The sequence below is a fragment of the Mastigoproctus giganteus genome, chromosome 14 (genome assembly GCF_048544385.1).
Source record: "Mastigoproctus giganteus isolate SK-2022 chromosome 14, ASM4854438v1, whole genome shotgun sequence".
In the NCBI taxonomy this organism is placed as follows: Eukaryota; Metazoa; Arthropoda; class Arachnida; order Uropygi; family Thelyphonidae; genus Mastigoproctus; species Mastigoproctus giganteus.
Genome location: NC_143588.1, coordinates 30982577 through 30999279, shown reverse-complemented (window position 1 = coordinate 30999279; position 16703 = coordinate 30982577). Strand labels below are relative to the sequence as shown.

At 36.6% G+C, this 16703-nt stretch overlaps 1 protein-coding gene across 1 annotated transcript in view; it reads right to left on the bottom strand.

Moving 5' to 3' along the window:
* The window catches only part of LOC150075048 (activin receptor type-1-like), a 134758-nt gene that overhangs the window by 70753 nt on the left and 47302 nt on the right, over positions 1-16703 (bottom strand). The window contains exon 4 of the mRNA XM_090389085.1: positions 5996-6213. Within this exon, the coding sequence (XP_090245211.1) occupies positions 5996-6213 (218 nt within the window). The remainder of the gene's footprint in view (positions 1-5995; positions 6214-16703) is intronic.

The following is a 16703-nucleotide window of genomic DNA, read 5'->3' as shown; positions in this document are numbered from 1 at the left end:
TTGATTTAATGTTTGTTAATGTCAAGAATCCCAACTCACAACAATGAGTACAGACCCTCCTCTACTTATGTACAAATGACTTATGTACATCTTGCAGATACATACAAAGCACAAAGCTGTTGCCACGCTTAGTTATAAGAATCAATTTTGAATGTCTGTGTTATTTTTCTAAAGCAGATTTCTGGAGGTCACTACCATTAAACAATAAAAACAATTTGCAGTTTCCTGTTTATTCAGCTTTTCTGTTAATGCAATCTGTTATAAATGGGTAATAACTCGATCTTATTGCATTTGTGATGATACTGATAGCTGCAATTCTGTGGAATTTTACGTTATTATGATGAAATGTGCTTCTCCTTCACTGAAATGTTCAATCATAAAACAAACATAAATAAAATTTCAAATCTTCTCTTCATTCCTATTTTTGGGCTTCGTAAACTTGTTACTCCGCATCTCATTTGCATGTACCGTGTAAGTTCCAATTTGTGTGTTCTGTGTTTTTTGTTATTGATTGCTTATTTTCTTACTGTTTTAAATTTTACAACCAAAAACAAAAATGTCTGTGAACAGAAATATCAATCAGTTACACTATTAATTAAGCTATGTACATAAGCATAAATTTATTTTTATTTTGCTAACAAATGTGGAAAATATTCTACTGATTTTCACATATTATTTAATTATTATTATTATCATATGGTGCAAGAAAGCCTGAGGTTTATGCTGCACCAGCCAAAAAAAAAAAAAATATTCTGAATTAAACCCAGCCAGAAGTAGAAGGGAACCACCAAGAAAGACAAAAATGATGATATCCAACTTTGTTAATTGGAGGAAGTAAAGTGTAAATCTGTGCTATATACCTTTACTTTTATAGCCTGTGGATAATATTCTTCCTATTTTTACTTATTACAATAGCCGTTTAATAGAATTAAAAATTCAGTTCGCAAATGTGATCACGATGACTGGATCTTACTACATATACATATCATAGGGGGTCAGCAACCTGTGGCTCTTTGAACATGTAGCTGCAGCTCTAACTTTTAGCCCATATGAAGCACAATTTGAAATGGAGTTAGAGACTTAAAAATCAAGGATATGTGGAGTGAAATACTAAAATGCCTTAAAACTGAAATTGGGGATTTGTAGAGGCAAAAGGCTGCCCTTGCAATTCTACACAAATGGACTGCGATAGATAAGTTGAAAAAGCAAGTCCAAATTGTGTTCACTGCGTGGAGTAGCTTACTGGACATGTATATAAATTTGAAAATATTTGCGTTTGGACTTCTCAGTTTTTGGTTCAATGAATTTCTGCAAGCAAATATTTTTGAACAAGGAACTATATTAAAAATAAATCAAGAAACTGTCTGAACAATGAGAGTCTCTCAGCATTTTTAAAGATGAAAATTACGACATACTTGCCTGATTTTAAGAGCCTTGCTCAAGAAGTTCAAAAGCAAATGTCACATTAATTCGTACCTACTGGATTGAATAAAACACCTTCCCACTCTATTCCATTTATTAAACTCTTCCCAGCTTGAGCTCAGATGCTAATTCTCTTCAGATTCTCCTTTTTTTTTTTTTTTTTAATTAGAGCAAAATGGCTCTTCAATCAAAAAAATGTTGCCGACTCTGACATATCACAAAGTGAACCGTATTTTATTTTGGAGAGTCCATCAGAAAGTGATTTGATCGTAGATTAAATTAAATTACGTATCATATTTAGATTAAATTAGTTTTGAATAAATAATGTACTCAACATTATTATTCATTGTGTGTTTTTTCAGCTTCATTTAACTCGGTTACAAATCGTAAAATGCCGTACATGAAGTTTGTTGGGGGTTATAATCTCAGTGCATTGTACTGTACTGTACATGTATTTTGTATCTACAAGACTGAAGTTGGACTTACATACATGAAAAAAACCTGATTAAGTACGTAAGTCAAGGAGCCCTTGTAATGGGGAACCTGTAATGAGGAGTTACACCTGTAAATCTCTGTGTACTTCAGCATGTTTCATTTTAAGACTTTGATCACATGAAATTTTGCTAATTGTCTTTCAATCATTGTGAATCTAAACCAAATGAGACAGACAAAAGGGTTTTGTACCCGGTCAGAAATCTCTATATTTAGTAATGGAAAGTATTTTTCAATGTTTTTTTCCAAAGCTTCTAAGTGATCAGGTACAAGAGCAGCAACATCCGTTATCGGTTTCAGGTAATAATGGAAACATATCAAGATTTCCCCTTCTTGCTCTGTTCAGCCAAATCAATGTTTTTTTCTTAATGCTAGTAGCTCGTTTGAAGAAGTATGAATGTCCTAACATGCTGGTATTCAAGCTGCTCAAATGGATGAATATTTCTGCTACATAAGCTAGCCTCACACAACACAGCTCATTATTTAGGTATTCATAAAAATTGTCCTTTTTCTGATAGAAAGATGACATCCTCTATAAGTTTATAGATGACATCCTTTTGACAGCCATCTTACTTCTGTATACAAAATTAAGCATCCATGGCACTACACAAAGCTAATTAAAGAGACAGGTTTTTGGTGGTCTTGATTTAATGTAATTTGACCCTTAATGCAGCCTGATATAACACTGATTTCAACTCGCTGCCTTGTTGAAATCATTGCTTGATTTCAACAAGAGCCTCTCTGTGCAGAAAGAAATAAGTAAACATTGAATTTGGGTTTACTTTCTCTACAAATGAAATAAAACCTCTGATAGATCCCATCTTTGATGGAGCACTGTAAGTACAGAGATCAGCATACAACTTCCACGAAACTTATAATAATTTTTCTAAGTAGTGAGTCAAAGTACCAAAAAATGTCATTACCTCTTGTGCATTCTTCAAGGCTCTTTGCAGCATAAGAATTGGGTTATAATTTCAGTTCCATGATTAAAGCAAACAAAGGCTAGTAGTTTTGTTTTGCACTAAAATCAATAGGCTCATCCACCCATAATGCAAAATCTGATTTTTTTTTAGCCTTGTAAATACTTGTTCCTTGATGTTAGAAGACATTTTGATTATTCTTCTTCAAATATTGTCATCTGATAAGGGTATTTCAGCAATTTCTTTTTCATTTTCAGCACCTAACAATGTTCTGAAAATCAAACAAGTTGGCAAAATAAGGGACTCCTATGGTGTGTGGCTTCTTTTGCAATTCGATGACTTCTGCTACTTAATGAGAAGCAATCTGCAATTTTTCAGAAATTTGTATTCTTTTCTCAAAATATTTGCTTTTTTTGTTGTTCAAGTAATCTTCTGAAATAGTTCAAATCTTTATCCACAAAATTTGCATAATTAGTGATTAAATGTCTCTCCAATTTGCCTAAGAGAAATAAAAAACGAGAAAATAAAAAAAAAAAGCAATAGGCATAAGTTGCTAGATAGAGCTTGCATCCAAAAAGCTGGAACCATAGAGAAGGTATTACAATTAATTCTCATTGTAATAATTTTATGAACGCAGCACTGAGCTATGTAGACTTGGTTCGGGTGTTCCCATCAAGGGCATTCCCACCATAATCACTAATTCCTTCCAATGTTGGTCTCTTAATGTTAGAAATGCTGAAGCATTAAGGAAAAGCAAGTTGAAAGGAAGGTGTCAGCTAGAAGGATATAACCATGCCACCAAAGGGGCATTCCAGCAGGGAATTCCTCAGACTCATGTTGGGACCATGCACAGGAGATGAATTCTGCCTCCATATAATAACTTCTCTATTATACCTGGCTGGCACTAATGCCAGCCAGGTAAATTGAGTAAACTATATTAGGAGACCTCAAATTAGGAAGGATGTAGATCTCACAACAGGTCTACATCTTTCCTAAAATGGAGTCTCCAAACGTATAAGGAATATTTAAGATGTAGCCTAACCATTTCTTTATATAATGGAATAATCATTTCTTTACCTCTATAGATAAAGTTCCTACATATTATTGACAAAACACCATGAACTATCCTAGCAGCCTGTACAGTTACTTCTAAGTTCTTTTCATTATCTACAATATCGAGTTTGGTGGTAATCAAGTGGTATGCAGCTCTAGGATAACAAATATCCAGAGGTAAATTCATCTCCTCATATTAAGCATCAGCCCATTTCTGAGCCTATTCAAACATTTATGTATCTTGTTGAAACAGCATACTCTGATTACTGTCATTAAATACCATGCCACCACTGTATAATCAGCAAACTTAGATATCAAACTTGAAATAACTACATGAATATCATTAATGATTATTAAATATGGTCAGGATCAAAGAACTAAATCCTATGGAACCCCACTTATAATATTAGTCAATGAGGAGCAGTAGCCATTTATAACTACTATGTGTCTCCTATCATTTAATCATCCCTTTATCCATATAGCAGTAACTTGCTCTCAGTACCACATTGCTACAATTTATACAACTGTTTATGTGGAGCACTATCAAAAACTTTAATGACACTGTCACAGTATCTAATCAGATTAGTGAGACACGATTTGCTCGTAACAAAACCATGCTCCAATTTGCTTATAATTTCATATCTGTCCAGATGAATTTGTATTGAAACCATAACTAAGGGGATTCCATAATCTTCCCTGGTACAGATTTGACTTCTATGGAAGTACTTGACAGGTCTGCAGTTACTCGTTTCAACATTTGAGCTGCATTAGCAAAGAAAAAAGATGTTTGCACATTTCCAATCTATAGGGACATTGCTTGAATCTCATTATAACAATTAAAGGTTTGCTTACATCTTTTGCTGCTGCCTTGAATATAACTAAATAGATTCCATCAGCTCTTTGTATTCACTATTAATTGTAATATCTTCACTAATAGTCGCTTCTCAGTTATCATAAAATCATACCATTCAATGGCCAATTAGTATTAACCAGACCACTGGCATCCTCAACTTCAAAAGACTTATTTCATGTAAATGTTGATACCAAATATTTATTCGCCTTAGCAGCAACTAGATCGATAATACTGTCACTGCAGATGTAAACTGAACCAATATTGTTTGATTCCTTTTCTTGTACTGCCAACATAAACAAAGGAATCCTTGGTACTGTTCTTTGTCCTCTTAGTTAAGTACTTCTTGTCCTGCCTTAGCATGTCTAATCCTAGGTATAACTTTATTACAGACCCATTTATATTTAAGTAAGATTCAGATTTCTCTGAAAATTTATAATTACCACACATATCTTTCTTCTCTGCCACTAAGGTCATCAGTTCTTTTGTCATCCATTTTGGTCTATATCTTGTATATTTGTTAAACTTACCACTTTGTTCTACTGAAACGAAGTTATGTCAAAGACCGTTGTAACCCCCTTGTGTAAACAATCCCTTCCTTTTGATGGTAGTTACTCCTTTAAATAGATATTCAATACACTGTGATCACTGTTTGCCAGTGGTTTCTTTCTCTAGTGGCATCTTTAACATGTTGATGTAAGAGCACCAGAAATACAAGCAATGCCTGAATACTAGGTGAGTGACTAATTCACAAGTTCCAATCTCTGAAAAATAAGTCTCTCAATAATAAGATTTTCTGATGTTTGCCCATTCCATTTGTCTCTCAAGACATTCACTATACTCATAAAACCATCTAGTCTATCAGACACACCTGCTTTTTGTTTTTCCAAAATGAAAGCCATTTCTATAATTAAAATGACATCACTTTAATTATAGAAATTGCATAAAACATGAGTTTTAATATTAAATATCCCCTAGTGATTCCATGGATAAAATGTCAGATTATTTCTAGTAACTACTAATTATAATAAATTACTGCTCTTTCAACAATATTGTGTAGTTTGTGTTTTTTTTTTTTTTTTTTTTACATGGGTCCACTGCTTTTGTAATGTTCTGGAAGTGTTTTGTCATGCATTACTTTTTGCTATCCTTTATTAATATACAAAATATTTAAAATTTGATCTGTGTGCAATATGCAGATATGGTGTGTTTAAATATATGCCAATTGCACTTTCACAATCACCAAAAAAATACTCACCCTCAGTGTGCTATCACCAGCTGCTGTAGCTCTAAGATCATCATGATAAATGTGGTCCATATATTGGTGATTTACAAGAGTAGTAATTCGTCGTTTATGCATTCTCCTCATTAACAGTATAGCAATCAGCATGATAACCAAAATGGCAACAATGGGACAAAAAATAGACAACAGTATATGCAAAAGATATTCAGAATTGGCAGAATTTTCATCTGGTGCTATCAAATAAATGGGAAAAAAAAAAAAAAATATATATATATATATATATATATAGATAGATACACACATACACACAGATAATTGAGTTCTTCACATACAGCACATTAGTGGGTTATTCATTAAAAATATAAACTTAAAAAACAAAATAATTTATAACATACTACTGAATACACCAGCAAGGTTCCACTATAATGATAATTCATAAATTATGAAAACACCCGATATAGTTGATTGTAATTATAACCAAATTAACAGTTCTAAAAGCATGATAGCAGTTGAATGGTCAGTGTACAGATGTACAGTTGCAAAACCTGTGCGCCGAAATTTAACATTATGCTACAAAACATGGTACATTCGTAGAATATGTAAACTGTAACCCTATGTGGTTGTATAGGAATACAGGGGGATATTCATGTGTTGTTGTGGCGGACGCCAGGGTTTCCCCCATTAGCCTGTACTGGAATACAAATAGAAATTTATTTTTACACACATGCCAAATAAAGCACAATTGAGAAAACATGTTTTATATTCACTAGCTTCCAATTTTTTAAATTTTGTACGCAGAGGAAAACGAGAAATTATTGGCCAAAACAAGCAAAAAACAGGAGTTTAAGTCCACACTGCACTACAAATTAAATTTTACATTTTATATTAAAATACAGCCATAGGATTATTCATCAGTATAGTATGTTTTAAACATTAGGTTATCTAACATTTATTTTTCTGACTCTGTCTGATTTTATATATATAGGGTGTTTCAGTTAAACGTTTCAGAACTTCTAAGAGGGGTAGGGTACATCCTGACAACTCGAAATCATATACCAATGGGCAGAATAGAAAATTCCGAGCTTTAGTGCAGGGAATCTTAATTTCGCACAAGAATGCCAAGTTAGTAGGATGGATGATTACACGAACGCAGAGTTAGCCGATATGCATTTGGCGTACGGGGCTGCAAATTGTAGTGGGCCAGCCGCACAGCGTTTGTACGCGGAACGATATCCGACGAGGCGTATTCCCAGTCGTAATTTCTTTGCAAGACTGCACCAGAGGTTAGCTGAGAGAGGTTCATTTGAAAGAGCTGACAGGGACAGGGTAAGAACAGCACGGACTCCAGCCGTCGAACAGAATGTGCTGCAGCATGTACAGGGGAATCCAAGAACGAGTACACGAAGTCTAGCAAACGCAGTCGGGGTTTCCCATTGCAGCGTCTGGAGGATTCTCCGAGAACAAGACGTGCATCCGTTTCACGTGCAGCGTGTCCAGACACAGCAACCGGAGGATTATGCACCTCGTATTGCTTTCGCACAGTGGTACCTTGGAAAATGTGCTACAAATCCCCTTTTTCCTGCTGAAGTGTTGTTTTCCGATGAGGCACCCTTCACAAGGGAAGGAATTTTCAACACGCATAACGACCATATCTGGGCGGTCGAGAACCCGCATGCAATACGACGTGCAGCTCAGATTCGATTTTCGGTCAATGTATGGGCCGGTATTATGGGAGATCACCTCATCGGACCTTACCTGTTACCGTGTCGTCTAACCGGACCTATCTACTTGATCTTTCTGCAGCAAGTATTGCCACAACTTTTGAGAGATGAACAGATTTCTGCATCGACGCAACAGACAATGTGGTTCCAACACGATGGAGCCCCTGCCCATTATAGCGGAGATGTTCGTAACTACCTGGATGTCACATTTGGTCAACAGTGGATCGGACGTGGTGGTCCCGTGCGTTGGCCTGCTCGGTCACCCGACCTATCATGTCTTGATTTTTATTTCTGGGGTCATATGAAATCGCTAGTTTATGACACCCCTGTTGACAATGCTGAGGAGCTGGTTGCAAGAATCGCAGTAGCTGCCGAAGAAATTCGAAATTCGCCTGGAGTATTCCAGAATGTTCGGATGTCCATGCGTCGGAGATGTGAGGCGTGCATTGTAGCCCGTGGAAGAAACTTCGAACACTTACTTTAATCCATGTACCTTTTGCTTCTTTTCACGTATTATTAAAATGATTTCTCACTTACGGTCTCTTTTCTTTATGGTGCTTCTGTGTACAACACTGTTTCAGGAAAGCATTTCCGACCCCACATTGCTATATGTTTTGTTTGTTTTGTTTTTTTGTTATTTGGAGCATTAGCAACTAAGGCCATATTGCTCGGGGATATGCGGTGGTCATTCCCGACCTTTCCACATCCTCTGTATTTGGTGGTGACGGGCTCGAACCCCGGTCTAATCAAGAAGCGTGTGCTAAGCACTGCTGCTCCTTCCCACCTGGCTACGGAGGCGCCACATTGCTATATGATTTCGAGTTGTCAGGATGTACCCTACCCCTCTTAGAAGTTCTGAAACGTTTAACTGAAACACCCTGTATATATATATACAGGGTGTCTCAAAAATATTGGTACAAATGTTTAGGGGAGGTAGGTAACATCTAAAGGAATGTGAATCGCATAGGAACCCATAACCGGAAACGTCACGGGAAAGTAGTAGCAGAGGCACAAGAAGCAGAAATGACAAGACAGTAATTAGTGGCAAACATTTATTTGACATAATATTAACAATGGAGTACGAGATGGATGCATTTCATGATGTTACAACAGATGCTCAAAGGTTCCACCATGAGACATGATGCATGCGTGACACCGACGTAGCATGGATTGGCAGACACAGTCGAACACAACTGGAGTTTCTTTGACAGTAGTAGCAGCGCAGACGAGTCTCTCCACGAGATCCATTTCCGTCTCCACAGGCGATTCAAACACGATAGATTTGAGGCCCCCCCCACAGAAAGAAATCAAGGCTCAATAAATCAGGTGAGTGTGGGGGGCCCGGCAACGGGTCCACCACGGCAAATCCATTGACGCCCAAAACGCCTGTTCAAATGGTCACGAACACACCTTCCATAATGGGCAGGCGCCCCGTCATGTTGAAACCAAATGTTGCATCTCACATTTGATGGAACATCGTCAAGTAACCCTGGTAGAACTTGTTCAAGAAAGATCCGATATTTAGCGGAGTTCATGCGGGATGGTAACAGGAATGGGCCGACTAAGCAGTCACCAACCATACCTGCCCACACATTTATTGCGAAGCGATGTTGTGCCGCATGGGGGTACACACCGTGTGGGCCCTCTGCTAATCCATGCACTAGGTGCATGTCTGCCAGCTCACAGTTCATATATCAATGCATGCTCTTTGTGCGGCGACTACTGCTTGAATGAGTAAACCATAAATTTTCCCGCTCACCAACTGATGAACAGCACCGTGTACCGACTTACAGTGATGTTTCCGGTTATGGGTTCCTATGCGATTCACATTCCTTTAGATGTTACCTACCTCCCCTAAACATTTGTACCAATATTTTTGAGACACCCTGTATATATATATATATATATATATATAAAAAAAAAAAATTTTTTTAAATTAAAAAAAATGTTCTTTATACTCTGGCATAACCACCAGGTCAGTGGAGTTTACAATAAATCATTGATGCAAATGTTAATCGTATTTAGCACTCACGGGCTTGAATCCCGGTCCGCTCAAAGAGCACGTGCTACTGTACTCATGCCTCTGACCACTCGGCTACATCATATAAACTGATCTGACTGCTTCAAAAAAGATACAGACTTTGAAGAAATGCAGAGTCCAAATTTTATTTGTAACAATGGCATTGCTTGTTTTCATAAGCTGTCAAGAGCATTTCAAAAACTGCACCAGAAGGAGATCTGAATTCAGTCCCCCACCCACCTTCCTGAATATTATCTAATATTCAACATTGCTATGTAGAATTATTAAAATGCCAAATGACTTAGATAATCAGTTACATTTCTTGCTTTCTTATGCACTTGTCAATTCCCCAACCAAGGACCAATGTACATTAATTATTTCTTCCTTCCTTTAAAAATAGTGTCTGTCTGATAGGTTCTGAAATCAACAGAACTCATCAGCAAAATATCTATTTCTTTACCTTCACTGATATTGAGATGTAAAGATTTTTTTTTTTTTTTCGCAAAATCAATTTAGTTTAAAAAACTTATTCTACACATGGTATTCTTGAATGACAAACTTAGCATTACCATGGGCACATGATGCAAGAAAGCAAGCTTAGCCAGCCAGCCAGCCACACTTCTCATTTCACCCATCCACTCACTCCAAATGTTTGTCTAGTTCTGCCTTGAATCTGTTTAAGATTTCAACTTCTACAACGACAGATGGAAGTTTGTTCCAGCAATCATCAATCACTCACTGGCTAAAGGCAAACCTCTGCACATCTAACCTACAACTGTCTTTCCTCAATTTGAATTTATGCCCCCTCAGGCAATTATTCTAAGCAAGAGGAAGAATCCCATCAGCACTGAGCATGCTCAAACCATTCAAGGCTTCATACACCTCAATCAGATCACCTCGCAGGTGCCTAGTCTCCAGACACTAATTTGCAAAACTTAAGCCTTTCTTCATAAGAGCAACCCTTTGTTCCATTCACTAATCTTGTTGCCCTTCTCTGTACTTGTTCCAACAGCTCTAAATCGTTCTTAAAATGAGGCCTCCAGACCTGTATACAGTACTCAAGATGTGGTCTGACCATTGCCTCATATAAGGGGATAATCACCTCCTTATCCCTGCTAGAAAAATTCCTGTATATCATCGATAAGACACCATGAGCTACACTTGCAGACCATCTGCAACGCCCTGAAAATTTCATATCTGTCTGCACAATTACCCCCAGGTCCTTTTCACTCTCTACTGCTGTCAGTGTAGTACCACAGTTGATACGTTACTCTGAGGTTACTGCTTACCATATGCAGTACTTTACATTTGTCAATGTTGAACTTCAGTTGCCACCTCTCAGCCCTACTTCTCAACTTTTCTAGATCCTTACTGTCATTACTGTTATTAACAGCCCTGCCGACCTTCGTATCGTATGCAAACTTGGACATTAAGCCTGATATCCCATCATGAATATAAATGATGAACACAGAAAACAACAATGGATCCAACAGTGAACCCTGGGACTTCACTAATAACATTAGTCCACGAAGAGTTATTAGTCCACAAACTTCTTCTCCAAATACAATTGTATTTAATTTAGAGTCAAATAATATTTAACTTAATGCTTCTGATAACCCAGTTTGGCAATTTGCTATCCATGAATTCTGTTTAGAATTAGCAGACTTTTGACTACTGTAAGGAAACAACAACTTTGGTCTTAAGAATTTAAAACAGAAAGCTAATGATCACCAAACTAAGTCTATAATTTACTAAATTTATTCATAAAGTCATTCAGCTTCTGCTTTGCATTAAATAACCAAAATTATAGCACCCTGTTGGATCATATCAGCATAAAAATTGCCATGACAGTATAAAGTATAAACATGCACTAATGCTTCCCCCCATATTTTATTATTATTTTACCATATATTAAACACCTAATACTAGTTTTACCGTGTCAACTTATTTTATGTTCAACACATTATCTCTGTGCTTGTCTCACATTTGTCTTTTGTAAGTGTGAATGACAAGGAAGGCAGTCTTTGCTAATTTATTTACATGGGAAGGAGTTGTTCTGGCTCATACTGCTAGACTCCATCAGCAAAGAGAGAGTTGGGAGCTTAAACATTAATTTATTTAGGTTGACAGAAGATATCAATCCCCAGGCTGTATTGTATGTGTTGAATTGTAAATGAAAAACTGCAGAATAAAGTTTTTTTTTTTTTTTTTTTTTATGGCTAACTGTGCAATTACAGCAAACTATTTTAGGCATTTATAATGGCCATAATTCATTAATGAAATTAAGAAAAAATTCAGACTATTTTTTAAAAACTTTGTTCTTAGCATTTTTACTATTTTTTGGTTAAAAAAAAACAGAAGAAAAATGGAATTTTTACAAAAAAAAAAACAAAAAAAACCCAGAAATTCTATATTATTAACTCTAGTACAATGGCAAGATAGACATGAGGTCATAACAAGCCAAAAAAATTGTTTTGTCATAAATCAAATAGGTAAGCAGCTTAGGATTATTTATCACTTCTTTATCTGTAAAAGCAAATGTTTGATAAATCATTGATAGGGCACCATGTGCCTTCCTTGCCACCTTGGAACTTCACGTCCAAAACATCGCAACTTCCAAATCCTTTTCTTCCTCTACTGCTTTCAGTTCAACCTCACCAAGTAAAGTTATTTGGGAGTGCTGTTCCCCAAGGGGCTTAGAGGGGAACAGGCATTCTGTGTGTTATCAGACACTTAGTCTAAAACACTAATAGACCCAATATCTTTCTATTTCAGAAGATTTAGTAGAAGTCTGGTTAGCTTGCCTCCCTAAAATTCACTCATGCACACCTTCTCGATAGTAAACCCTGTTACGTCACCTAGATGGCAGCGAACATGTAGAGTGGTTCTCTTCAAGACACCTGGTCAGCATGAAGAGGAAAAGACCAAACCCTCCAGCACATGACAGCACGATGAAACAAATGGCCCTCAGTCCCCAGCGGCTTTCACTTCCCCTCTTACGGCAGTGAGAGGATCAGAGTGGAAGCAGAGGATGCTAAGAATCTTTGGGTACGACCAGGATCCAATGCACTGAACTTGGCCTGTTACAACGTAAGATCACTCATCGGCGAGGACAGGATATTGGAGCTGGAAAAGGAATTAGAATATGTGATTTGGAATATCATTGGTTTGGCTGAAACAAGAAGAGAAATGAATCACTTCTCTAAGAAATGAATCACTACTACATAAGTAGTAGTAGTAGTGGCAAGTGATGCAAGAAAGCAACTGTATGAGCTTATGCAGCATCAGCCAAAAAAAAAATAATAATAATAATAAAAATAAATAAATAAAAAAAATAAAAAAAAATCACACCATTCTCTCCAAATGCCTGTCCAGTTCCTCCTTAAATTTATTTAACCTGTCAACTTCCACAATGACAGATGGAAGTTTGTTCCAGCAATTAACCACCCGCTGGCTAAAGGCAAATTTCCGCACATCTATTCTACATCTGTCTTTTCTTAATTTGAATTTATGCCCCCTTAGGTTCGTAATCTGAACAAGTGGAAGGATCCCATCAGAATTCAGCATGCTCAACCCGTTCAAGGCCTTATATACCTCAATCAGATCACCGTGCAGGTGCCTAGTCTCCAGCCACTGCAATTTGCAGACCTTAAGCCTCTCTTGGTAAGAGGATCCCTTCATTCCCCTCACCAATCTTGTTGCCCTTCTCTGTACATGCTCAAGTAAATCTACTGTACACCAATGAAAACAGTGGAAGGAGTGAAGATAGAGTTGGCTTTCTGGTCAATAAAGATATGAAAAAAAAACATTTTGGAATTCAAAAGTAGATCACCAAGGGTGTCAAGACTACCACTCAGGATTTCTAAGAGGTACAAGCTAAAGGTTATATTTATGCACCAACATCAAGCCATAATGATGAAGAGGTTGAAGAAATGTACACCGAAATTGAGTCTTCTAGAAGAGTAGAAAACCCAACTACACTATCATTATAGGGGACTTCAATGCTAAGGTTGGAAAGAGACAAAACAGCACAGAAAGGGGAACTATAGGAAATTTTGGAATTGGTGAAAGAAATGAAAGAGGTGAAAGACTAGTGGAATTTGCAAAATCGCGAGGATTGTCAGTAATGAACGCTTTTTTCAAGATAAGGGTGAACAGAAAGTGGACATGGAAGAGCCCAAATGGATTAACAACTAATGAAAGACTTCATACTAACAGAAGATATATAGTGAATGATGTGACCGTCCTGAACAAGGTAAATGTTGGAAGTGATCACAGAATGGCAAGATGCACACTTGATATAGATGTAAGAAAATGAAGAAAAAAACTGACTCGAGTAAATAAAACAAAGGTCTTTGAGATAGCAGAAGATGAGAAAAAGCAGCATGTACTGGAATTTAAGAACAAGTTTGAGCTTCTGCATACTGCTCAGGATAAAGATATCGACGAGGAATATTACAACTTTCTGAAAGTGATAAAGCCCAAGAAACCTATAGGTAAAAAGAAATCCAAAGAAGAAAAAATTAGTCAAGAAACACTTGTCATGATGAACCGAAGATGACAAATGAAGAGCAAGATAAACACTGACAAGGAGACAATTGAGTATACTGAGTTATGCAAAGCCATTAGAAAGAGACTCAGAGAGGGCATAAGAAGATTTAACACAAGAAAAGTAGAACAAGCATTAAGGGAAAACAAAGGACTTAAATCAGCAGCCATGAGCAGTAATACAGAATGACAAATGATACTGAAACTGAAGAATAGCGGTGGTGTACTTATAAATAGCAGAGAAGACATAATTCAAATAGCAGAAGATGATGCCAGTAGCAGGGAAGATGGATCGCAAATTAGCAACACATACGACATACCCAAATATCCTTCCTGATGAGTAGAACATGCTTGGAAGAAAATAAAGAATCAGAAAGCCCCAGGAGAAGATGAAGTTATTGTAGAGTTGTTAAAATTGGGAGGAAGATACATGAAACAAAAAATGGCAAGACTTTTCACAAAATGCATCAGAAAAGGTGCGATGCCCAAGGAGTGGAAAAATGCAATCATAGTTTTACTGCAAAAGAAAGGAGGTAAATCAGAAATTGAAAATTATAGACCAATTAGCTTGTTATCCCACATCTACAAGTTGTTCACAAGGGTCATTACTAACAGATTAGAAAGAATACGCGATGAGAATAAACCGAAAGAACAAGCTGGTTTTAGAACAGGATTCTCAACTATGGATCACCTTCACTTAATATCACAATTAATGGAGAAAGCAAATGAATAAAAAACACCATTATGCCTGGCATTTGTGGATTATGAAAAGGCATTTGATCCATGCAGCATAAGGCAATGTTTTGGGCACGGGAAAGACAAGGCCCTATATATTATGATTTTGAAGAAAATATATGAGAATGCTACCTCCTTTGTTAGACTAGACAAAGACAGTAGCAAATTTAAAATTGAGAAAGGAGTTCGACAAGGAGACAATATATCCGAAGTTGTTTACTGCTGCCCTTGAGGAAGCTTTCAGAAGATTAGATTGGTCACAGAAAGGAGTCCATGTGAATGGAGAAATCAGAAAGGAGTCAATGTGAACCTAAACTATTTACAATTTGCAGATGATACTGTGGTCATAAGCCACGATCCCAAAGAAATAGAAGAAAATCTTAATCAGTTATGCAGAGTTAAGTAAGGATTTTTGACTAAAGATGAATATGGCTAAAACAAAAGTAATGATGAATAAGTATGCCACAGAAAGGGATATAATGTTTGAAGGAGCAGTAATTGAAAAGGTGGAATCATATACTTATCTGGGACAAGTCATTAGCTGTAATAATGATAAATGGCTGTAAGTCAAGAGAAGAATAAATTTTGGATGGATAGCATTCAGGAAATATAGTCACATACTGAAGAGCAATATCCCAGTTTGTCTGAAACGTAAAATAATGAATCAATGTATACTCCCCACCATGACTTATGGAAGTGAAACTTGGGCACTCACCAAAAGAATGGAAGAGAAGCTGAGAACTACACAGTGAAGAATGGAACGAATTATATTGGGAATCAGACTGTTAGATAAGAAGAGAAACATGCATTAGGCAGCAAACTCAAGTAAAGGACATTCTTATCAAAACTAAAGAACTAAAATGGTCTTGAGCAGGACACATAGCTCGAAGACAAGATGACAGATGGACTAAGAAAATAACAGAATGGTACCCATGAGGAACCAGAAGAAAACCTGGAAGACAACGATGGAGAGGGACAGATGAAATTCATGAGCTTGGGTAGAAAATGGATAGCCATTGCACAAAACAGAAGGAACTGGAAGGCTGCTGGAGAGGCCTTCATCCTGCAGTGCATTGAAAATGGCTGACGATGATGATATTCCCAAAGTATCAACCCTTGCATTTTGCGGCATTAAAACATATATGCCATATTTCTGACTATCCTTGAAGCCTACCAAACTGCATAATCAATGCAACACGTATAATAGATCATACTATATTGTATTAGTAGAATTACATTAAATGTTCACACTTTTCTTTGTTCTTTTGCTAATTTTATTAACTACTGATATAATAAACTTTCAATATAATGATCACTTTATTTTTTATTCCGCTGCAGGGTCACTATAAAGGGCATCAACTGTGTTAAAATGTTATAGAATGACTTGGTGTAATCTGTTACATTTCATGCTTCCTTCTGCACTTGTCAGTTCTCCAACCAAGAACCACTGCATTTCATTTAAATTAAATTAAATTAAATTTTCATTTAAATAAAATTACATTATTTGTAAAATATTTGTCTATCTTCAATGATATTGAGCACTACTGAAAACTTTCTCTTTTTTTTGCAAAATTGATTAATTTCAATTTGGTTCAAGAACCTTTTCTCCAAAGTAGTGAAAAGTCTGCTAGCTCCAAACAGAGGCAGACTGGGTCAAAATTTCTTAAAAGGGAAAATTTGTAGCAGCCTCACACTAGGG